The sequence below is a fragment of the Triticum aestivum genome, chromosome 4B (genome assembly GCF_018294505.1).
Source record: "Triticum aestivum cultivar Chinese Spring chromosome 4B, IWGSC CS RefSeq v2.1, whole genome shotgun sequence".
Lineage (NCBI taxonomy): Eukaryota > Viridiplantae > Streptophyta > Magnoliopsida > Poales > Poaceae > Triticum > Triticum aestivum.
The window spans coordinates 17,140,617-17,164,910 of record NC_057804.1 but is presented as its reverse complement, the minus strand read 5'-3'; the positions used below and the strand labels follow the sequence as shown (position 1 = coordinate 17,164,910).

Sequence of the window (24,294 nt, the reverse complement as noted above, 5' to 3'; positions counted from 1 at the left end):
TGCCATCCGCCCAAGTGCCGCACCTACGAGGACTAAAAGACCTAACCTAAACTACTAACCGAAGTGGAGGCACCGGGATTACCCTCCCGGGCCGCCACCGGCCGCCAGAGCGGCAGACAAAGGAGAGGCAAATCTATGGTCTCGCCGGCAAAGATTAGAGGGGAGAGTTTACCCTAGCCACCAAGGGATAGGGGAGGTAGAGAAACCCCAGATAAACGAGCTAGGTCAAATCAACACATCATGCATGGACATCAACTCTTGTATTTTAGTTTACCTAGCGTACTGTAGGGGCTGCAAAATATCATTTTCACCTGATTTAGGCGACATAACCAGATTTGGTTGAAAGGATTGTTTTCTCCTATGCATTATTGGCCCTCTGGAAAGGGAGGAGCCACTCAGAGGCCTCTAGTACTGCAGTGAACTGCGGTGTCACTGCCCTATATAAGGCAAAACCTCTCCGTTGCTTCTTTGGGTAGCGCTGCACGCTCACTGAATAATTTGGAGGGGATTTGCTCATCATAGCATCTTCTGCAAGCTTAGGAAAGATTTGAGGTAATTAAGTCTTAAGTCTCCTCTTATAGTAATTTATGGATAAGTCTTCTGTATTACATTCAGTTTGGTTTAGAAGGTTCTTGTAAACTTTTCATCTATCTAGGTTAAACTGTGCTTTTTCTTTCCTAATTAGAAGGTTCCTCTCCATCATTTGCATCCATCCAAATTAAGTCGGCGACATGGACGACTTGGCCCTGTTCATGGAATGGGCCATGGACTCGCTGGAGCAGGAGCACCCAGACCCAGTGGTGGTCGTCAGTGGCGACTCCGGCGACGCAGCCTTCCCCTCGCTTCAGGCGCTCCGTGAGCAGCGTCTCGTCTTCGAAGAGCTGATTACGGGAGCCAATCCGGCAAGCAGCGGGAGCTCCGGCGAAACCACAGACGGCAGCGGAGGCTATGGTGGCAATTTCTCGTCCCCGGCGGCCATGGAGCACGACGTCTGGCCCCTGTCCCCGAACTCGGCCAGGTGCGCTCCGAGGCTTTGCAGGAACGGTGCGGGCACCAGCCTTCCCGTGATGAGCTGGAATTTCTCCGCGCTGCCGGCCAGTGACGGTACACTGGACAGCGGCAGCGCCGGACCTGTCGTCCCGGAGACGGGGTCGCAGCCCACGAGGAGGGCCGCCGCAAGGAGCCCCACCGGCACCGGGCCCGTGTCGTCGGGGCCGCCGTACGCGCAGGACCATATCATGGCGGAGCGCAAGCGCCGCGAGAAGATTAACCAGCGCTTCATCGAGCTCTCCACCGTCATCCCCGGCCTCAAGAAGGTGCGTACTCCGATTTGCTTCAACACCTGCTCTTATGTTAGTTCTTCTTCCCCGTGAAAACAAATCATCTCAGTGTAGATCCATATACGTATACGATTGATTCAGATGGACAAGGCGACGATCCTTTCCGACGCGACGAGGCACGTCAAGGAGCTGCAGGAGAAGATCAAGGCCCTCGAGGCAGCCACCGGCCGCGGCAGCAGGAGCATCGAGACCGTGGTACTCGTCAAGAAGCCCTGCTACGCCGCCGTTGCAGACGAAAACGGCTCGCCCTCGTCGGCGTCGTCGGGGGCGCCGGCTTCGAGGAACCCACTGCCGGAGATCGAGGTGCGGTTCTCGGAGACCGGCGTGATGGTGAGGATCCTGTGCGCCGCCGCCAAGGGGGTGGTGGTGAGGGTGCTGTCGGAGGTGGAGGAGGGGCTCCACCTCACCGTCACCCACGCCAATGTCATGCCCTTCACGGCCTGCACTGTCATCATAACCATCACGGCCAAGGCAGGTTTTCCTTGATTTCACATTTCGGTCCAATATAGGGCCTGTTTGTTTCATAAGTCCCAGGATTTTTTTAAGTTCCAACTTATAAGTCATAAGTCCTTGCCTGTTTGTTTACATCGACTTATAAGTTCCGAGTCCCTGCCTGTTTGTTTACAGGGACTTATAAGTTGATAATCATTTTTCATACAAACGAATTACAGAATAGTGACAACCGAAATAACACTTATTCATAACACTTGTTCATACAAACAATTAACACTTGTTGATAAGAACCAAAATAATAGAGAGTACATAACAACCGAGATAAAAGAAATTACAAGCGAACAACACTTGTTCATATCATTGTTGTTTCAAGGACCACAACCCATCATTGTTGTCATCATCATCTTCAAAGCCTTCATTCTCGTCGACATCTTCTGAAGACGCAGCAGTTGACGACACACGTTGCTTCCCCGCATTTTTTCCTCTACTGCCGGCCGCTGAGGACCCATTGCCTCGACCTACGCCGCGTCCGGTGACCTGGGACGAGGTCCTCCCACGCCTTATGACGCCTCCCTCAACGGCAGCTGCGGCCGGGGCGACGAACGGACGCAGGTTAGAGCCGCCTCGGCCTCCGATGTTCAGAGACCGGCTGCGGCCTCCTCCGCCCTGGGGTACGGGCCTCCCACGACCACGTCCAACCGGAGGAAGGCCATGACCGGCCGACTGGTCAAAGAGAAGTTGTTGGTACGAGCCCAACTCCGGGAAGACGTCCGTGTTGTTGTTGAGATCCAAGAAACCCATTCCCCTCCCGAGATTTCCACCGGCGGATGAGCCTTCGGGTGCCTCCTGAGACAAGGGGAATTGAGAGAAGAAGGGGATCTCGTCTTCCTCGCCGGCCATGGCGGCGGCTGTTGAAGCTGCCGGCGGCGGCGGCGATTGGTGCGACGCGAGCGAGGCGACGAGGGGAACCGAGGGGGCGATGCGGTACGAGGCGAACAAGCGGCGTGGGGCGATGCGGTACGCGAGGCGAGGAGGGGATCGAGCGGTGCGGGTCCAGATAAGTCCCAATAAGCTCCTCCCTGAGGAGCTTATTTGATAAGTCCCTAATCACCCCAATAAGTCCCAATAAGTCCCTCCTGTTTGGCTTGGATTGGACTTATAGGGACTTTTTTAAGTCCCTAAACCCATAAGTCACTGGAAACAAACACCCTCATAGACAAAAAGAGTAATGGTACTTCCACGTAAAGAAAATTACCTACGTGTTCTACGTAAGCCGCCACATAATTGTGATTGGAGAAGGGGGGGAAGCTAGGGGCCCCACCCACCTGAAAATGTGTGTGTGCGTGGGGCTAGGAAGGTTACGTGAAACATTTTGCAAAGCTACATAGGTCTAGGATTATCGATCCATAAAAGTCGAGTAAGATTTTTCATGTCTAATCATATTTGATCTAGCTCCTTTCACTTATCAATGGCCTAGCCAGACTTATCATCAACCGAACATATATGATACTCCTCTGTTCACTATTATAAGATGTTTTGGATATTTTAATACAAACTATATACAAACTGAAATGAGTGAACAAATACACTAAAACACGTTTATATACATCTGAACCAGAAAAAAGTTAGAACATCTAGTTAGCGGAGGGACTGTATTTCATTGGTAATCAACCATTGTTACACTCGCTTCATAATGAGGTATTCTCAATATATATTAGTAATTATAATTATTTTTTAATATAGTTTCAGGGCATGAAATTTCTACACTCACTTCTACATGTATCTCAAAATGTGGACATCTGACGGCTAATTAGAGCATCGACTTACATATAAGACAATCTCAAATGACTTAGATATACCTAAACCGGAGTGATTAGCAACTTGGACCAAAAAGACATTCATGTCTCGAAGACAATGTGATTTCAATGCTGGAAAGTTCTGTTTTAAACTGGGCTGTTACATAAAACATATATTCATTGGTTTAAACCGGCCAGTTGAAACCTTTCAGCAAAATAAAAATTGAACCCAGCAAAAATTAAAAATTGGATATCATACCGTCATAGTTGTACTACGATGGCCTTAACTAATGTCGCGTACAAAATACATAATCTCTCCCGCATTATGAGGAAGCTTCTTAATTTTCTTAATTTGCAAGACATGGTCAATGCATAGAATATTCCACAAACGTACTCCCTCCGTTTTTATTTAGTCCGCGTATTAGCTTTGGTCAAAGTCAAGCTTTGTAAACTTTGACAGAGTTTATAAACAAAAACATGAGCATATACAATAACAAATCAATACCATCAGATTTATTAATAAATGTACTTTCACATCATATAAATTTGATATGGTAAATGTTTATATTGTTTTCTATAAACTTGGTTAGACTTTACGAAGTTTGACTTCAGTCAACTCTAATATGCAGAGTAAATAAAAACGAAGAAAGTACTATCGTAGAGCCTACATATAAGACAACCACAAATGACTTAGATTTAGCTAAACCGAAGCGATTAGCAACTTGGCCCGGAAAGACATTCATCTCTCAAAGACAATGTGATTTCAATGCTCGAATTAAACTGGGCTGTTTACACTGAAACATATATTCATTCTTTTGGCTAGTTGGAACCACTCAACAAAATAAAAATTGGCCCAGGCAAAAATTAAAAACCGGATATCATACCGTCATAGTTGTACTATGATAGCCTTAACTAATGTTTCGTACAAAATCCATAATCTATCCCGCATTATGAGGAAGCTTCTTAATTTGCAAGACATGGTCAACATGCATAGAAAATTCCACGAACGTACTATTGTAGAGCCTACATATATATTTTGATGACAAGTAAAGCTACATTTATGGGGGATTTGTTATGGACCGTACCGACAAGCTGACATGGCGAGATTTGGTTGGAGAATAAAAGGGTAGTGTCTGTAAATGGTTTAGCATTTTTTTGTTTGATGACCAGTATTTATTGAACAAAAACATAATTCTCAATCTAGCCAATCCTGCATGCTCCCCTGGGAAAAAAGCTAATCATGTTTGTTCATAAGTATTATATTCATCTGAATGAAGTAAGAGAATACAATGCTGGTCAATAGCTAGTTTGCATTTTGTTTTCAGGTGGATGATGGCTTCACCGTTACAGCAGAGGAGATCGTAGGAAGACTCAACTCTGTGGTGGAATTGCATAGCAGCTGCACTTCTACCGAAGAAAAATGAAACAAGAAAATATAACATGTCATATGTATAGTACGGAACATATTATCCTGTATAATTAAATTTGGAAGTGGTGAGAGGGAGTGCATGCAGGCATGCATATTTCTGACGAGAATGTCTAGTTGAACCATACATTCACATGTTTATGTTGGTGCAACGACAACAACGGCAAAAGCTTGCTGAAAGATCAAGCCAAGTGGATGATTCCAAACGAAAATGACTGGCGTCTGGCTGCACGCAAACTGTGGATATTCCTTTCCGAATATTCTGGTAATAATATCCATTCATCACGCGTGTACTATATACGTGAGGTAAATACACCGGAAGTCTTAGAACTTACGCGTGGTGGTCAGTTTGATGCACAAACTTGCAAAATACGTCTTTCTGGTCATAAAACTTGCGCGGACGTGCAAATACGATTGCGTGTGTATTTGCTGCCTGCGTGGAACGCCAGCCTGGACAGGGCCCATTGTCAGTGGCTGGGAGCGGCTGAAATGCAGTGCACGTGATTTTTCTTTTTGCAGAAACACCCTCAGTTGTTTTTAAGTTCATACTACAAGTCAGTGTATGGTTTAACAAATCGAGCTGCAAATAAAGAATCGGTGTGGGATTGAACAGGCGCCATGTCACTTTTGTGCACGCCTCTAAACCAACCCACCTGATCTGCTTGTGCTTAATACAGACGGCTAATGTATACTGTATATTCTTTCGAATAAAAGTACGCATCCTGAGCTATATTTTCTTTTCTCTAGATTTTAAAATTTGAAATTATTTGGATTCAAACAAAATTTCTGCTGATTTTTCCGAAAGAAAATTACGTACATTCATTCCACACTAGAACTAGATTTTCTTTGATTTTGCGGGTACAGATTGTTGGAACATTAATATGACACCAACTAGTTGAAAATGGCGAAACATGGCGAGACAAGAAATGAGATACCAACTAGTAGTACTGCAGTTGGAGGACCCACACCGACACTTTCCGATTGTCGGAACATTAATATTTCCATTCCAGCATCCGAATCCAGTTTCTTTTTTCTTTTTTCTTTTTTCTTTTTGCCAGTACAGATTGTTGGAACATTCATATTCTCCACGACGTGTCGACGTCGATGCCAAGAGACAAGGGTACTGGCCCTCTGCATTAGCGGACTGATCAGTGAAGTTCTGATTTTGAAGGTTCAAACTTATTACTTTTTTTTTTGAAGGTTCAAACTTATTACTTATATCAGCTGACGTGACGAAAAGAACACTATTGGTACAACCAGGCCGCACAGGAAGTGCATTTGGTGCGATCGGCCGGTTGGGCCGCATTTGCATGGGCCCTGCCCACGCGGCCTTGTCCGTAATATGTCGAATACTGTTAGCGCCAGTAAGCTAATTAACGCCGACCCCATGCTTGCCACTTTGCTAGGGGAGCAGAGCAACCTTTTTTCTGAATATACCTGTAGCACATAGTGTACCATGGCTTTCCGCCAGCAAGCAAGCTCATAAAGTTGCTTTGGCTCGATCTCCAGCTGCACTGTGATTGTACGACTTGTTTCATCAAACTAGGGATGCAAGTGGACCGCGTCCCCGTATGTACGCCCTCGACCGCCGAATACGAACTAATACATCGTTGCTTTAATAATGAATGATGGTCAAATTACACCCCTATCTATGTAGGGATGAAAATGAAGTGGAAACGGACGGAACTGCGTGCTACTATATTTGTTTTCATATATTTTTGCAGAAGCGGAAACGCATACAGAAACCGCGGAAATAAATACGGAAACACATATACTATCAAAAACGTACACAGAGTGAATACAAAGCGGACATGGAACAAAAATGACTATTGACCGGAACATAAAATCGCCTTGAATACACACGAGAAAGATTTTTTTAATGAATTGTTAATGGCTAAACTAATAAAATTATTATGTTAGCAACTTATGGAGTGCGGCGTTTCGGTGCTCAGGCTCATCTGCATCCGTCCAGGAAAATATCACAAAAAATACAAAACAAATTCAAAAAATTCAATTTTTTTTGTATGGTAGAAAATTTATCACAGGAGGTCCGCTAAAAATTTGAGATCATTTGGACTTCTGAGAATTTCTCAGCAAAAAAGCTAAATCGGGTAAGAACAGTGCATGGACAGTAAACATTTTTATAGGCCTTGAATTTGTCTTTTTTGCCGAGAGCTGCTCACATATTCAAATGATTTAAAAATTAAAGCGTACCTCATGCATCAAATTATCTACCACACAGAAAAATTGGAATTTTTTGAATTTTCCTAATATTTGTTTTGATTTTTTTCCATAAGGGCGGATGCAGCTGAGCCTGGGCTCAGAAGTGGATTACCGCAACTTATCATAATATTGTAGTAGTACTGGACAATAGCGTATAGGGTCAAGCTGAATACATGTGTGGTAATAGAAGTTGGACCTCAAATGATCCATTCTATTCATTGTGTCATTATTTGTTGTTTGGTGATTGGGCGGCAAGGCACCTATAGGTCCATAGTAAAACGAAATTTTCATATTCACAGAAACGGATAATTCCATTTTCATGCCCGTTCCACCGGGAAATACCCTTTTTTCTAATAAAAAATTTCCATTTTCACTTTCTTTTTGCAAATTTCATTTCCGTTTCCATTTTTCCTTCGAAAAAGCAGAAAGTTTCCACCCATTTTCATCCCTACCCCTACGGATGTGTGTGGACGTTGTTCGCCTGCATCCCTACTTTAAACACACTACTTAAGGAATCATGCAAAAAGGATAAGTTGCAAAAGAAAAGTTAATACAATAGATCTTCAAAAACACTAACACTCACACGTGTGGCAACATTGCAACTCGCCCACACGCCTGGATCACCGTCCAGTTAAGTTTGCACGAATCTTGACAAGGCAATTTTTACGTGCCACGTAGGACAAGGCCGGTGTGTGGGCGTTGAAGAGGTCGCCCACACGCCCCACAGCACGCGGTTGCCAGATGCGTTGTGTTGGCGAATTAGTTTCTGCTCACACAACCACCACCTAGTCCACGTGCGTGTGGGAGAACTGCTTTTCACCCACATGACAGTCGTACGTTGTTGGATGGCAACTGCAGTTGCGCGTACATGGCAACTAGGTAAACACACATGAAAACTATGATTCGTTTGCTAGACGGCAACTGCAGTTGCGCATACGTGACAATCAGGTAAACAGACATGGCAACTGTGATTAACCACACGTGGCAACTAGATAAACACACATGGCAACTATTGTTTAACCATATGTTACAAGTAGTTAATTAATCACACACGACAACTATGATTTGATTACACGCGGCAACTACCATAAATTAGACATGGCAACTTTAGTTAACCAAAACAGAGAGAGTTGCCATGCTTTTACAACCATATTTGCCATCCCAGATAACTACATCTGACATCCCGGATGGCAACTAAATCGTCACACTTCACCATACATGGCATCTCATCAACCACACGACTTGTGTTTCTCTTTACATGTATGGGAAATGCTACTTACGGTATTTCTCTCAACATGCATGTTGGGCTATATTCAAACTTTTTTCTTTCTACTTTGACTTAAATATGTAGATTCGTGAGGTGAAAATAGTATGTTAAAGATAGACTATTTTTGCGAAAAAAAATTAAAGGTGGACTTATCACACAAACAGTTAGTTTCTACAAATATGTTCCTATAAATATTAATGGGGACGGTGTAAATATCCAAATGGTATTTATGCAAAGATGGAGTAAATATTACATCATGTGAAGGGACAAGAGTACTATCTAACTGACAAGCTCTTTTAATGTAATCTTACCATAATATAGCCCTTTGCCGATAGAGAAATATTAGTATTTTGTTGTTGCCTTATAAAAAGTTGGAGTGGATTGATTTTAGAGCCGTTGGATTTCAATCGAACGGCTGGCCTCTGCTTACTCAGCCTATGTTCGCCCCCCCCCCCCCCCCCCCCCCCCGCCGGCCGCTTGCATGTAATGCCAGCCATACCACCGGCACAAACATGCCACGACCTGCCCCAGCCGTTGCCCCCGCCCTGCTAGTGCACCCGACCTTCCCTCTAAAGTCTAAACCTCATCATGATCTCCAGTGTCCGGCGACCTACACACCTCGTACTTGCACAGTAAAGCCTCCGACTCGCTTCAACTGGCTAGCTGCTTCCCGGTTGCTCTTTTTTTTCTTCCTTTTCTATCTGCAGATTATAATTTCCCCTTTAACCCTCGTAGTCTGAAAATGTGTGTGTGTGTGGAGGAGGAGGGGGGGGGGGGGGTGTCATAATTTGCACCAAGGCCTTGTCAGCCCGTTACATATGCATCGCTATTTGCTTGGACAACATGATTGCAAAAGGGTGTGTTTCACAGGAAACATTGTTCTCGGTACTGTGTGTTTGTGTTGTCACAGCCTGATTCTGATCCAGTACGAACTTTCTGTCCGGTGTTTCTGATCAAGAAAGATTCTGCTGATCTGAAATAAGTAACGTGCGCTCGGTCGGTCTAACATTGGTGCACATGGATGGCTATCTTTGGAAGATTAATTATTTTATTAGTTGCAAATTAGCATCGCACGTACTGTTCCAGATCTCCATGCCTAATACTCCCTCAAAAAACGTCTTACATTATGGGAGGGAGGGAGTACTATCATGTCCGCCCAATTTGCTTGGCTTGCATACGTTAGGTTATACATCAGTGGCTTTAGCTAAATCAGTGACGTTGATTAGTGGTACAAGATATTGGGACAAGGTGCGGCCACATCATCGTATCATGGGCTTGCTTCCATTCCAGCTCGATCGGCTATATAAATCTGCTGATTTATCTAAAATAATAATATAAATCCGCTGATCTGTGGGGTTAAGCGTATCTTTTTGGTGCGACTAGGTCGTATAAATAATCGCTATCCCATGAAATGTTTTTGTATTCACTTTTGGTGGCCTTTGGAGGAAATGGCATATTAGTGAGCCTTTTTGTTTTGATTTTGAGTGACCATCTAGAAAGTGTATTGTTATTGACCGGTTGTTTGTCTTTTGTGGAGAAGGGTTTGAATCTATTAAAAAAATTCATCATAAGTGCAAAGCAACCTCAACATAATAAAATTACATCGAGGTCCCTGAATTACTGAACGGTCGCTCCCCTACCGAAGCCGGCGGAGTGGATGGTGACAACTTTTCATGCCTTTGTCCTCTAGCTCCTTCTCCGACAAGCGACAACCAGCCAACTTTGGCGTCGTTTGGGAGACTGTGAGGGTAGGTCTCCCCGAATCTGTCTAGTTGGATTTGGAGTGGTTGTCCAACCTTCTTCTCTGGGACGGCGAACTGTTTCTCAGATCATTGTCATCGGCGTCTTCTGGCTTTGACAGTTGACTTCTCGGCCGCTATGTCGACAACGCTTCCCTTACTCCTATCATGTTTCAGAGATCCAGAAATTGCATCGAACTTCACTCACGAGGCACCGCTGGCGAGTGCGGAGGAAGGCATCGTCGATTCCCCCAAGGACATCTGTGTAACTTTTGATTTCTATAATGATGCTCTTGTAAGGGTTGATCGACCATAATATATGACCTTTAAAAAATCTCATGATGGCGGTAACTCGGCTAAATTTGCCGAATTAGGATAAAAAAACACCGAGAAAAAATAGTAAGCGCTTGTTTTACTCAAAGGTTAAGCATACATGGGTCGTTTTCCTGTCGCCGCGACATTTTTCGTCAAGCTCAGCCACTTGTTAAACAATAGGGTCCGATGACCCGAAAGTACCATTACTAACTCCAGCCCATGGTGTGAATAGCAAAATCAGCAGCTCCCACGAGCCCAAGCCCATTACTAACTCCAGCCCATGTCATGGCTTGGCCCGCTGGCTTCTCTGTGGCCAAGGTCCGTTCCGATCTGGCTGAGCCGAAACCATTCCCCACCCGCACCCAAACCCAACCAACGGCCACCATGGCAGCACCGCCGCCGCCGCCGCCGGCGCTCCCGGACGACGTCGTCGTCGAAGAGATCCTCCTCCGCCTCCCGCCCGACGACCCAGGTTGTCTCTTCCGCGCCTCCCTCGTCTGCAAGGCCTGGAGGAACGCCGTCTCCCATCCCCGCTTCCGCCGCCGCTACATCGGGCTCCACCGCCACCGGGCACCCCCCGTGCTCGGCTTCCTCCACGACTGGGAAGACGGGGGCATCCCAGACTTCTTCCCCACCACCGCCTCGCCCTTCTCCCTCGCCGCTCCAGACCGCCGGTTCTGGCGCCCCGTCGACTGCCGCCATGGCCGCGCCCTCTTCCTCTCCGACCGCCGCCAGGAAACTCAGGAACTCCTCTTGTGGGAGCCAATCACGGGCGCCCGTCGGGGCATACCGGTGCCCGCGGCGTTCAGGTGCCAGTGGCCGGCCGCGGCAGTGTTCTGCACAGCGGACTGGTGCGACCACCGCGACTGTGCAGGAGGTCCCTTCGGCGTGGTCTTCCTCTTCGCCGGCGAACAAGACCGGCACGTTGTCACATCGGCGTGCTTGTACTCGTCGGAGACTGGCACATGGGGCAAGCTGAACTCGAGGCAAGATGAGTTCACCATGGAATTTCAGAACCATTCCAGCGTGCTGGTTGGGAGGTCTCTGCTCTACTTCCTGTCCGACGGTGGGACGATCCTGGAGTACAATTTGGACAGTGGTGTACTGGCTGTGTTGGATAGACCACCTGACGATTACGGCAGGGGCCGCCAAAGATTTAACCTCATGCTGGCGGAGGATGGTGGACTGGGGGTTGCCGAAGCCATTGATTTTCAGCTCATATTGTGGAAAAGGGAGGCGAGTGATGGCACTGATGCACGATGGGTGCTGAGCCGGATCGTCGACATGGACAGTTTCTTCGACCCAGTCACACTTGCTCCAGTGTTGGGCTTTGCGGAGGGAGCAAATGCTATTTTTGTTAAAACTATTTATAGCCTCTTCATGGTTGAGCTACAGTCGGAGCAGGCGAAAATTGTGTGTTCTAGTCCTGGTTTCTGTAATTTGATTCCAGTTGTCGGCTTCTACACTCCACATTCTAGGCTCCAAGTGCCCGGTGGTGAACACCACAGCCCAGCGCCATGGCTGAAACAACTGGGAAGGGGTGGTCAGCAAGGGGTCTGGGAGGAGAAATCACTAGAATGGGCGCAGGTGCTGTTTGATGAGGGGTGCATGGCTATCAATGAGAAGGACTTGGCCTACACGGCTGACTGCTTCAGACATGTTCTCGAGATCAGGTTTGGGTTCTACTCCCAAACTCCACTTGTTCTCCTAGCTAGACATGCTGCTGTAGCGTAACATATGGATAGTTTGTGGGAAAGAAGATTTGCAGTTAGTTCATTGTTCTTTTCATGTGTGTCTCAGATCCTTTTGAGTTCTGACATTTGTAGCTACCTTAGTAGGATTTAACATGCTGTATGTTAATGTGGTTACCAAGGGTGGTGTTTTGGTTTCATGTATTTGACAGTGAGCACAATGGTGTGGGTGTTGGTCTTTGAGGGGTTAGTGAGTCTAGCTAGCCAGTATGACCTGACAACACCACCTGGGATAGGTATTATCATATTTTGTTGTGACGTCTGTAATGCGATGAGAATTAAATCAAAGTCCAATTGCTTGAGGGATAGGTATTATCCTATTTGATCACTGTGCAGTTCATTTATATGGCTCCTCTTCTGTGCAAGCACTAGTAACTATAAAAGGCAGTCAACAGAACATAGTTACACATTGTGTCATAAAATGGTTTTGTCCACTTCAGAGTACATGTTTATGCTATAATGTTAACGATGATGCATCGGTAAATTAATGCGTTGTTGTTGTTGTCACGTAGGGTTCGACATTATGGAGGCCTTGCTCCTGAGTGTGCTAACACGTTTTACCATTATGGAGGTGCCTTGTTATGCAAAGCTCGGGAGGCAGCCAATCGTTCAGGTAATGTTTCAAAGCGTGCACCAAATGAAGAAGGTATGCTTTATCATTTATATCACTTTCACCACTATAGGTTGAAATATATCACTGTATTTTGCATTGTTCTTCAGGTTTATGGAATGGTCTCTTAGAGAAAACTGCAGGATTAGTTGACCCCACAACTTTAACATGGCACTGCTACTGCCCTAGACACTCATATACACTGAAAGGCATTATTATCCTTTTTAAATCTATATACTGTAGTATCTACTCCCTCCGTCTGGAAATACTTGTCATCAAAATAGATGAAAATGGATGTATCTACAACTAAAATACATCTAGATACATCCATTTCAATGACAAGTATTTCCGGACGGAGGGAGTAGTTGATAGCACTACTGGTTGCAATAAGTTCTCATTGTCTGTTCATGCCTAATGAAGAGTATACCTAATAAACTTCTTATCAGTAATTTGCCCATGCCAATGCAAAGTACTAATAGTTTGGGACTTGGAATGTTTTCATTAATATTATATGATCACAGTATACTAAGTGAGTTGGATCTTGTACGCATTTGTGTGCATCTATTGCTGTTTATTTCCTCTTGGGCTGTGTGCATCCTCGATTCAGAGGCCCGGAATAATAAAACTCTTCCATTTTCTAAAGGAAAAAATGTTTTTCTTCTTTCAATGGTACGTGCTAATATAGTTGTTGTTGGTTAGGGACAAACTTGCGTGGCAAAGGTCAGACGGATGGGAACATGACAGGCGATGGAGATGATTCTGTTTTGGATTTGGCCTGGAAAATGTTGAATACTGCAAGGGTGATAGTTGCCAAGAGTCCAGAGAAGACAATGGAGAAGGTTAATATATTGAATGCTCTAGCTGAAATCTCCATGACAAGAGGTAATCTCAGCTATCTCAGTTACCATGTGTTAGGCTGGTGAATGGTCAATCAAGGCCTCACATTTGATTTTCACTTTTGTAGAGGACAGAGACAAATCAATCGGTTACTACTTCGAAGCTTTAGCGATCTTGGAACATTTGGTTGGGCCTGACCATTTTCGAATTGTCGATCTGTATCCTCTTTGTGGTGATAAGAGTGTCAGCCACTCTGCTGTATAGTAGTAGAACAAATCAGCATAATAGTGTGGTTTCAAATAATTTGAGTTGACCCAAATCTTGCACAGGTGCCTTCACCTGCTTTTGAATCCACATGTTAGTGTAGATTTGGAGTAGGACTGTGATCACCAGAAAAAAATGTTAGGTAGATAGTGCTGTTTTGTTATGATTAGGTCTTTGAGTTCAATTCTTCCTTTGTTGATTACCTTAATTCAGTTCTAGAAACCTCCGCATAGGTTTGGCATCCAAGGTTGGAGATGCAATCAGATATAGTACAAAGGCTATTTCATTATGCATGTCGCATATACATAATCTGGAAATTGCCAAGGAAGCTTTGTTGGCTGATATACATAATCTGAAAATTGCCAAGGAAGCTTTGTTGGCTGATATACATAATCTGAAAATTGCCAAGGAAGCTTTGTTGGCTGATAAAGACCTTAGAGCATCTGCTGCTAAAGGACACTCAGGAAAGTCGACTCTGGAAGATGATATATCTTACCTTGCTAGAATGTCGTCTCGAGTCCAGAAGAAGGTGAACAAACTTAATTTTATTCATGCTACCAGTTTGGTTCTGCTCATGAATCTAGTGCTCTATGAACGAAGACGACGTTTTGTAAGGAATAATAACATCTCTCTTAATTGTTTTGGTTCAGCTTGAAGAACTGAAGCAAGCAATGCCAACCCCAAGCGACGGCATGGATAATATTATGAAGAGGGTGGTCTCACAGGCAAGTCATGAGCAGAATGTTAAGAATACTATGGCAAGAACTGCATCTTTGACTTGTTCACAGATGACACGATCAAACAACAGTTTCCATTCCCCAACTATGTCAACGGCAGCACCAAGAGGAAGCACTGGAAGTAGCGTAACCAACTTTGAGATTGTTGGCAGAGACATGAAACGAGCTAAAGATGAGTCGATCTCCTACGAACCTTCTCCAAAGAGACTTGCGAAACCATTTTGGACGTTACTGTAGTAGTACTTCTTAAGCAAAACTCATACTCCCTCCGTCCCAAAATTCTTGTCTTAGATTTGTCTAAATACGGATGTATCAAGTCAAGTTTTAGTATTAGATACATCTATATCTAGACAAATCTTAAGACAAGAATTTTGGGACTGAGGGAGTATTAATTTATTATATTTTGCCTGCCTTGATTGATCAGCTAGTAGTACTTCTTAGATACTTCTTAGATATAGTTTTTGCAAGTCAGTGATCATTTAAGAAACATTTATTGTCTAGGTGTTGCATCAGTTGCAATGAAACATTTGAATTTTCTACTGTTTGAAGAATGTTCTATTCTTGCTAATTCTGAGAGGCAGGCTAGTAGTGATGATTAATATTTTTTTTTCTTTGCGAATGGAAGTTAAACAATTAGTTATCAGAAAACTAGAATGTTGCAAATACTAGATGCATTTGCAGATTACACATTACATTGTTGCAAGCGAGCTCAGATCTCTAACATTAACTGGCAGACTGAGCAAACAAATGTACTAGAGGCCGGAGAAGATGGCGGCCAAGGATGTAGGTGAGGGCCACAGCATCCTACTGCACATCCGGATCATCTCTCAGGTGAGAAGTCTGGACAAGGCAAGCCGTAGATGGGCTCGTCGGCGACCGGCTCCTCAGGCTCTGGGTCTGGCTGCGTTCCCTCCTCCATCCGGTGGTGTTTGTCGTTCCCCTCCGCGGTGATGCTCTGCGCGAACCCGGTGGCTTCCTCCGGCACAACCACTTGATATAAGCCTCTTTTGGAGAAGCTTCAGCATTCAGCGGAGGCCTGACATTACCCCATCTGAAGCCTTTTCCTACAACCCCAAGATTATTTACACTACTTCTAGGCTTCTGTTGTTGCCATTTGAGTTGCCCCCTAACCAACGACTATGTCAGTGTTCTTGTTAAATGAATCGGTCTATTTTCATGATCATGCTATAATGATTATTTTTCCGTAATTTATGTATGACAGGGTTGCTGCTCTTGTGTAGTTAAAGCTAGCTTGTGCAAGTACACTATTTAGATAGATCCATATATGATCAAACTGGCACTGCTATTCCAGATGTATTGATAAGAAAGATTAAAATATGTGTACATAAATTTAGAAGGCAAATAGCTGACATGTGGCAGCGAACACAAATTCAGATATGGTCAACCCACAACACAGTTTTTTTTTTTTTTTTTTTGAGAAATGAAAGCATTGTCTGCTTTCATCAACATCATCTACTATCTATATTAGGAAGATTAAATAAGAAACATTAGGAAGACAGCATTGGTTAAATGGTCTTCCATGGAATGATGATGAGAATTCAAGTAATAAGTCCAAACAGCAAACAGTTCCTTCCAACACCCAAACAAGGCCATTACTAGTTTGCATATGCAGGATTGAACAGGTTTGGCTCAACCGGCCTGTTTGAAGAGATTAATTAGGCTCTATTTGGATTATTTTTTTATTTCTGACAGTTCTTTTTGGATATTTTTTTTTACATTCACAAATCTGGCCGACTCTGGTATGAGAACGTTGGTCTTAGGGTCACGTGCACGAAGAGGTCCCTACTGTCATTGACAAGGTCTGGCCGACTCTAGTATGAGAACGGTAACAGTGACGCATGAGCGGCTCGTTATGACGACGGTACTCGTCGTTCGGTGGTCCAAAGACCTTGACATGATTTTTTTATTATGTTTAGGGTGTTTTGTACTTTTTGATGGATGTTTATTATAGATATGGGTATTTCACAAAAAAATACATATTCATTTTTGGAAAAGTAACAATATTTCGAGGGGGGCTAGTATTGGGCATTGTGCATCTCTATGGGTGTTCTCACAAGAGAAATCACTCATGTTAGGGCATCTTCAAAGGAGACCTGCAAAGCTCCGATGTATGTTGTCCGGATCACTTTTATTAATTTTTGGCATCGAACATGGACCCCTATTTGCGCTCCGAACGTTGTTTTTTTGGTAAATCGGAGTCAAAGTGAGGGGGAGCTATACGGGAGTCCGGACATGCACAATATCCTACCACATGCAGGGTCTCCCTCTTCTCTCTCTTCTCCCAACTGGACACCACCACACGATATCCCACCACATGCATGGTCCCCCTCTTCTCTCTCTCCTCCTTACCGGACACGACCGCACAATACTCCACCACATGCATGGTCCCCACATACTTTCTCTCATTCCAACCGGATTAATTTGTGAATAACATTGCATGGCGCACCTCCCGCATCATGTTTACGGACCACGTCTGGACATAAAAACACACATTTGTCGTGTCCATTTGCGGGTCAGCATTGGACATGCCCTTATGCCATACGGAAGCAAACAAGAGACATTAAGCGTGAAAAAACATGAAGTATGTAGGGAAAAAACAAAATAATTTGCTTTGGTACTTGGAAAATGAAAGAAACTTTGGGGTGAAATGTTCTGGTATGCGTGGAAAAACACGAAGCATATAAGAAAAAAAATAGTTGTGCTCAGCAAAAAAATCTTCTTTGGTACTTGGAAACACAAGAAACATTTGGGCTGAAATGTTTATACCGGTGGAAAATGCAAAATCACTTCGATTTGCTTTCATTGAGAGCTCAACCGGGCAGAAAATTTGTTATGGTCATCCAAAAAGAGCAAAAAAGAAATAAATTTGCTTTCATTGAGAGTTGAACTCAAGACCTCCCGCTCACTAAACGGGTGCTCTAACCAACTGAGCTATGAAAGCTTCGTGACACTATTATGAATTCACCGTTTTTGTTTTGTTCTGCCCTTTGGTGCTCTTCTAGTCCTTCGTTAGGTAGTGCTCGATGATGGGAAAGTTTGAGTGCACGCTTAACATCTTATATTTTGGAACGAGCAACAAAAACGAAGTGCGTATCCTAGCTTTTTCAATTGTTTATGTAGGAGGTACGAGTGGCAGACAGGTCTTAGAATATCCAAAAGAAGGCTCTTAATTCATAATTATTAGTATTTGCTCACAGTAATTTAGTACTGAAATTCATCTGATAGAACTCTAGCACTAACACGGCAAGAATTTGTGCTTAACTGGACCATCTGAGACAGTACGGAGATCAAACAATACTTCTACCTTCAAAAAGAAAAAGAAAAAAAGCATCCACAAGGGATCAGCAATTGTCACAAACACAAGTGTAAGGCAGTAACCGTTCTCACGGAGATCAACATGATCATATATCTCACACACTGGACAGCGAAAACACGTAATGCATGCACAAATACACAAACTGTTCTTCACTCTATATAGCACATTTGCCGTAAAACCTCGGTATAGTGACAGCTATCCGAGTTCAATCATGCCTAGCCTAGTCCACCAAGCGGACCTGAATGGATTGGTACACTGATGATGTGGCAGCAGCACAAGGTTGGTTCAGATCCGAGTCGGCAACGACCAAGACGGAGTCCCCAGGTTTCACCGAGCCCTTGGACTTCAGGAGCTTGATGGTCTGCTTGAAGTTGTCGTCCATGCTGTTCGACAGCGGGAGCTGGAGCGGGATCACACCCCAGTAAAGGTTCATGCTCTTTCTTGTGTTGGAGTCATCGGTGAACGCAAAGATGGGAGGGTTGGGCCGGTTGCGTGACAGGAGCGACGCCATGTGGCCATGCTTTGTGTAGACGAAGATGGCGTCCACGGCAAGGTTGTTTGCTGCATGGAGTATAACACAACAAGTGAATTTCGATGGAACAATAGAGATTGGATATGATGGAGTCTATTTACACAAGAAAACAAGATACCCATTTCCACAGCGCTGGTGCAAATCTGCTCCGAAATCCGGTCGGGCAGAGCGATTGCAAGCTGATATTGCGGAAGAAGACTTTGCATGTTCTCCTCGCGGCTCCATGATTCCATCCGCTCACTAGCAGCACGTAGGACGGATAGAGCTTTCTCGGGAAATGCACCTATAGCAGACTCAGCTGACAGCATTATAGCGTCTGCGTACTGCCGCACTGCTTCAGAAACATCTGCCACCTTAATACAGGCAACGAGAGTTCGTCAAGTGAATGCGAGAATAAAAGGCTAAAGTAATTAGGTCTTGAGAAGCAAAATTTCATAAAAATTAGTTCAGGTTACCTCTGCACGAGTAGGCGTTGGGTATTCAACCATTGATTCCAGAAGCTGAGAAGCAACTATCACAGGCTTGTTCAGGTTTCGACATAATTCAACAATCGCCTCTTGGATGGCTGGGATTTGTTCTAGAGGAACCTGAACTCCAAGATCACCACGCGCAACCATGACTCCATCTGATGCCTCTACAATGTCTTTCAGGTTCTTGAGAGATTCCAGGCTCTCGATCTTTGCAAATATCTTAATGTGTCTGTTATACAAGTAGATTGCATTACAATAGCAGATACCCAACAAAATGAACAGTAATATAACTCTTAAGTCCTAAAGAATATGTATGCCATCTTTTAATGGATTGAACTGTGCCAGTTGCTAAGTTTTGACGTATATCAGTATCACAGGCACAAGTCCTAAAGTGCCATTTTAGTTGGATAAATAACAGACTCCCACTTTATATGCTCTATCGTCAAACAATGGCGTCAATTTCTATTGCTACGCCATTTCACATTTTCCAAGTTAGATATAGCAAATAGCATGCTCTAAACTACAAAAGAATCCTGCACTTATTGGAAGCTGTACAACAGCAGTCAGAGGCTCAGAAGTCAGAATCCTGCTGCTGGTAATTTCTGTGATCGAAGTTCTAACTTGGACAATCCTAGACATTCTAAGCAACTTTTACACTACAGACGCCTCTGTGGAACAAATATGTGTATCACCAACTTATATTTAGGTCCTTTAAGAATTGCAGTTCTGCTCACTCTAATGATCTTCTGGAGAGGTACGTTTTCAGGGACTTAATGTCATTAGCATCCTTTACAAATGAAAGAGCAATACAATCAACTCCCTCAGTTATGCCAAATTCAATGTCAGCCCAATCCTACAATACAATATAGGCAGTTAGCAAGCAAGAAGATACTAGTTTCAGTAAGTAATGTAAGAATAAAAATTTAAGAATATTAGCCAAAAAAATTGTCATGCTAGATATCAAACTGATAATGACCAAACATATGGTTTGTTCTTAATGAGTGAGAAAATTAAAATGAAACTATCAAAAATGAAATACAAGAGCTACAAGAATAATAAGTGTTGCATTATAAGTTAACCTTTGTGGATAATGTAGGAAGCCCAAAGTTCCTTTCAACTAATTTTCCGTCCCTCCAGAATGACAACTTGGCTCGAGGAAGAAGCAAACCTGGGTCTGTGCACTTACAGCGCAGATCACTTCCGATCTTCTCTGTAACTTCAAATGTTGCCATTCCACCATCTATGACAAGCTCATCACCAACTAGAATGCCTGTAAAGTGCAGCAACTATATTGTGAATAAGCTGTTCTTAAAATTCATATTATGGACAACCAACAACCAACTTATGTTCATCTTCAGACCTTCAGAAAACTTATCAAAGTTCACGTGCATTGTGAATGGGCAAACTTTATCGGTTTTTTTACTGGTAAATAACCATTCAGAGCAATCCTGCGGCACCATCAAAGAAAGAAAAGATATCAGGATTTCCATCTTCACTGAAAGACAAGGCATTGAGGACTAAAACATATGTTGAGAAAACACAACGTTCTCTTTCTTTCTTACAATGCAGATCGATGCTTTGGGAAATAATACAATTGTACCTTCTACTGAAAATTTAAGTATAAATATAATTATAGATCACAGGTGATGTCAAACCCTCAGACTGGCCTGTCATCCAGGACAACTGTACAATTCACTTTTTTTCACCAGGAGCTCAGAATCAAACAGTCCAACTTATAGTAAAACACCCACTCAATCTAAGCTAGCATGAAAATAGTGTGCTGTTCAATGTATGACTAGCAAAACTGATTGATACTCCTGTTTCCCGATAACATGCAGGCACCGAAACGACTACTATTTTTGTTTATCATAAAAGGAGAGGGGCCACTATCAAATCATAAAGTTCTATAAACTAATCAAGTTATACATTAAATAAGCGAAACATATATTAAGCATATGTGTGTACAACAGCCAGCAAAGGTAACCAACCACAAAAAGGATCTCTTCACCCAGAAACACCCAATTAATTATTTTGAAGGCTAGCACCCAACTAATGATCATCCTAACAAAATGCTGTCAATCTAATCAAATCACATATTGTCACAGTGGCACGGGATGTCGGGATCCCACTGTTAGATGATAATTTAATCAAATGACTAAGTTAACTATGACCTAAAAGGTAGCATAAGTAATTGTGAGATTAAAAATGTCATTGGGGATTAACTAATTAATTAATGAGCATGGAATAGGTGGCCCTGGACTTGAAACCACAAAATTAATCAAGGTTACAAGTGCTCCCAATCTTGCATCACTCCAAACCAATCTGGAGAGTGCTTTCCATTGACTTGAAATAGCCACACTGTCAGCAAACTCACCAGGTTCGTGATCGGCTCATCTTCTTCTACTACATTGACTAGAAAGATGGCTTCGCCAAACTCAGGTTAATTCATATTGATGTGAGTAGATTATGGCCGAACTACCTTATGGTATTTAGGGGTTTTATGTGTGTATACTGTATAGCCATACTACCTTCTTATGGCCCTCATTACAGTTTGTTTCTTTTATTATTAGTCATCCTGTGCAATTGATGAGGGAAACAAACTTTCTTATTTCCATAATCGAATTTTGAGAATCTCGTTATCATGACTGTCCAATGACCAATAATTATAGGATTCCCACTAGGCACATGCCAGCAATATGTGTTCAAAAGAGACATGCTGGTAGCCTTTAGTGAGAAGATCAGCAAGCATAGACATAGTGCCTGTATACTGAATATCAATTGTTTGATCTTGGACTCTATTTTCACAACATGATAGTTACTGCCAATGTGTTTGGCGACACAATGAGTTGTTGTTACACAAAAAGAAAATTACGGCTCGGTTATCGCAGAATATTGTCTGTGGCTTAGCGATATTGTCTACCAAACTGAGCCCCGATTTCTCGTAGATCGAGTAGAACCTTTTACTTCTGGAGTTCTGGTTACTGCATGATCTGTGATCAGACTACCCCACAGCAGAAAGTCAAACACAGTACAAACCACGAAACCAGCACACCCATATGTAGCGCCCGAATCTGATGGATGCAAATTTGTTTCTCGGTACAGTTTCTTATGGAACTCATTACAGTTTGTTTCTCTTATTAGTCATCATGTGCACTTACCACTTAGTGAGCGAAACAAACTTCCTTATTACCATAATCACATTTCAAGAATCTGGTGATGTTGTCGCAGAATATTGTCGGTGGCTTAGTGATGCTATCTACCAAACTGAGTCCCAATTCCCCAGACAAAACTAGAGATTAATATGACTTTCTCCAAAAAAAAATCTCATTACAGTTTGTTTCTCTTATTAGTCATCATGTGCAGTTACCACTTAGTGAGCGAAACAAACTTCCTTATTACTCCCTCCGGTCCTTTTTACTCTGCACATTGGATTTGCTGAAAGTCAAACTTTGCTAAGTTTGACCAAATTTATATTAGAAATTATTAGCATCTATAATATGTAATAAATATAATATGAAAATATATTCTAAGATGAATCTAATGATATTGGTGTTGTTATGTGAATGTCTATAATTTTTTGTATAAACTTGGTCAAAGTTGAATGAGATTGACTTCGGTCAAACCTAATATGCAGAGTAAAAAGGACCGGAGGGAGTACCATAATCAAATTTCGAGAATCTAGTGATGCTGTCGCAGAATATTGTCAGTAGCTTAGTGGTGCTGTCTAAAACTGAGTCCCAATTCCCCAGACAAGACTAGAGATTAATATGACCTTCTCCTAGATCGAGTATAATTTTTTACTTCTGGTCACTGCACGATCCCTGATCAGATTACTCCACAGCAGCGCAAAAGTCAAACACAGCACAACAAAGTAAAAACCACGGCACGAGCACACCCATGCGTAGCGCCTGAATCTGACTGACGCAGCTGCAGAAAACAGCATGCCCGGCACGGCATACCTCGGCCTTGACGGAGGCGGCGCCGCCGTGGTCGGCGACGAGGAGCTGGGAGCCCTCGGTGTCGACCATGAGGGAGACGCAGAAGCCCTCCTCGTCGTTGAGCCTCCGCACCTCGCGCATGGCGGCGCGGTGCCAGTCGCGGCCGCCGTGGCAGAGGTTGACCCGCGCCACGCCCATCCCGCCGCGCGCCAGCGCCGGCAGCGCGTCCACGCACGCCGGGCCCACCGTGCACACGAGCTTCGTCTTCCGCATGCCCATGAACCCCTTCTCCCTCAGCTCCGCCTCCGACACCACGTCCATCACCCCCTCCGCCGCCGCCGCCGCCAGGGCCGGACGGGCCCCGCTGCGGCGGGAGGCGGGGGGCGGGGAGAGGTAGGAGGGGAACGAGCTGGCGGCGGCGGAGGTGGCCATCGGGCCTAGGGTTTCCGAGGCGGCGGCGGCGGCGATGGTGGTGGGCGGACGATGCGAGGGGCGGACTCCTTCCTGCGACGAAGTATAGTGTGGCTCTGCGCAGGGTGGTGGCGCCAATGACAGGTGGGTCCCACTCCCACCTGGCAAGTGGAAGACGGATTGGGCGGGCTGTCCCTGGCATGTGGGGACGGCCGGCCGTTTGAGTTTTTTTTCCCGCCTCTGATTGCTACCCGCTTTTCCCAAAGCAAATTGTCCTTTTTTCATGAGTTCTTTTTTATCACTTCTTTTGCTAGTGATTGGTGCGTGATAATGATTGTAAAAAAAAAATACTCCCTCCTTCCCATAATATAAGAGCATTCGGAGGGAGTAAAAGATTGGTGTGCGATAAAAAAAAGGTTCAGACATCAGGGGTTGGACGCTCTATCATTTCATAGTCGACATGTTGTTTGTAGGTGATACACCATTTCGTGTACAATCATTTTTAAACAAGTGCTACCAACATGCAACGAAGTATGTGAATCTCGACAATTTGCAAGCAGGGGGCTTTGGAATCTCTTTCCTGCCCGGCTGTTCGGCGGCTGCCAGAGGAGTGGGGACCCGTACCTTTCATTTTTTTAGGTCAAGTATATTCTTGTTTCCCTTACGTTTTCGTTTCTCCGGCGGCAACGACGAGGTGACGACGGTGATGGTGATGGTTGTTTTGTGGCATATCCCAGTTTCTCCAAGCCTTTGGACTGGTTATGAAGGATTTCAAGTATGTGCCGTGTGGAGTGATGCCTCAACGACGAGTGGCTATTGCGGTCTTCAAAGCCTGATATATGAGGAGG

The 24,294-nt window shown here is 44.1% G+C and overlaps 3 protein-coding genes and 1 non-coding gene across 6 annotated transcripts; 2 read left to right on the top strand and 2 right to left on the bottom strand.

The window, feature by feature from the left end:
- Nucleotides 1-462: 462 nt before the first annotated feature.
- LOC123090632 (transcription factor bHLH25) lies at nt 463-5,385 on the top strand. Of its 3 annotated transcripts, XM_044511953.1 has the most exons (4): nt 478-552; nt 686-1,316; nt 1,422-1,811; nt 4,915-5,382. In XM_044511953.1, exons 2-4 carry the CDS (start codon nt 732-734, stop codon nt 5,011-5,013), a joined length of 1,074 nt encoding a protein of 357 aa, XP_044367888.1. In that variant the 5' UTR covers nt 478-552; nt 686-731; the 3' UTR covers nt 5,014-5,382. The 3 variants fall into 3 exon arrangements, with proteins under 3 accessions (XP_044367887.1, XP_044367888.1, XP_044367886.1); XM_044511952.1 differs by having other exon boundaries at nt 463-552; nt 689-1,316; nt 1,395-5,385; XM_044511951.1 differs by having other exon boundaries at nt 1,395-5,385.
- A 5,490-nt stretch (nt 5,386-10,875) lies between these two features.
- On the top strand, nt 10,876-16,121 carry LOC123090629 (uncharacterized). Its single transcript, XM_044511947.1, has 6 exons — nt 10,876-12,232; nt 12,823-12,923; nt 13,620-13,802; nt 13,885-13,975; nt 14,241-14,550; nt 14,672-16,121. Exons 1-6 carry the CDS (start codon nt 10,944-10,946, stop codon nt 14,993-14,995), a joined length of 2,298 nt encoding a protein of 765 aa, XP_044367882.1. The 5' UTR covers nt 10,876-10,943; the 3' UTR covers nt 14,996-16,121.
- Nucleotides 16,122-17,646: 1,525 nt separating this feature from the next.
- Nucleotides 17,647-17,720, bottom strand: TRNAT-AGU (transfer RNA threonine (anticodon AGU)). The gene has a single exon. It is a non-coding gene; the product is annotated as a tRNA-Thr (tRNA).
- A 337-nt stretch (nt 17,721-18,057) lies between these two features.
- LOC123090631 (plastidial pyruvate kinase 1, chloroplastic) lies at nt 18,058-23,510 on the bottom strand. Its single transcript, XM_044511950.1, has 7 exons — nt 23,057-23,510; nt 20,458-20,545; nt 20,177-20,367; nt 19,832-19,950; nt 19,083-19,326; nt 18,746-18,980; nt 18,058-18,656 (listed from the first exon to the last, which is right to left on the bottom strand). Exons 1-7 carry the CDS (start codon nt 23,465-23,467, stop codon nt 18,316-18,318), a joined length of 1,629 nt encoding a protein of 542 aa, XP_044367885.1. The 5' UTR covers nt 23,468-23,510; the 3' UTR covers nt 18,058-18,315.
- Between the last annotated feature and the right edge of the window lie 784 nt (nt 23,511-24,294).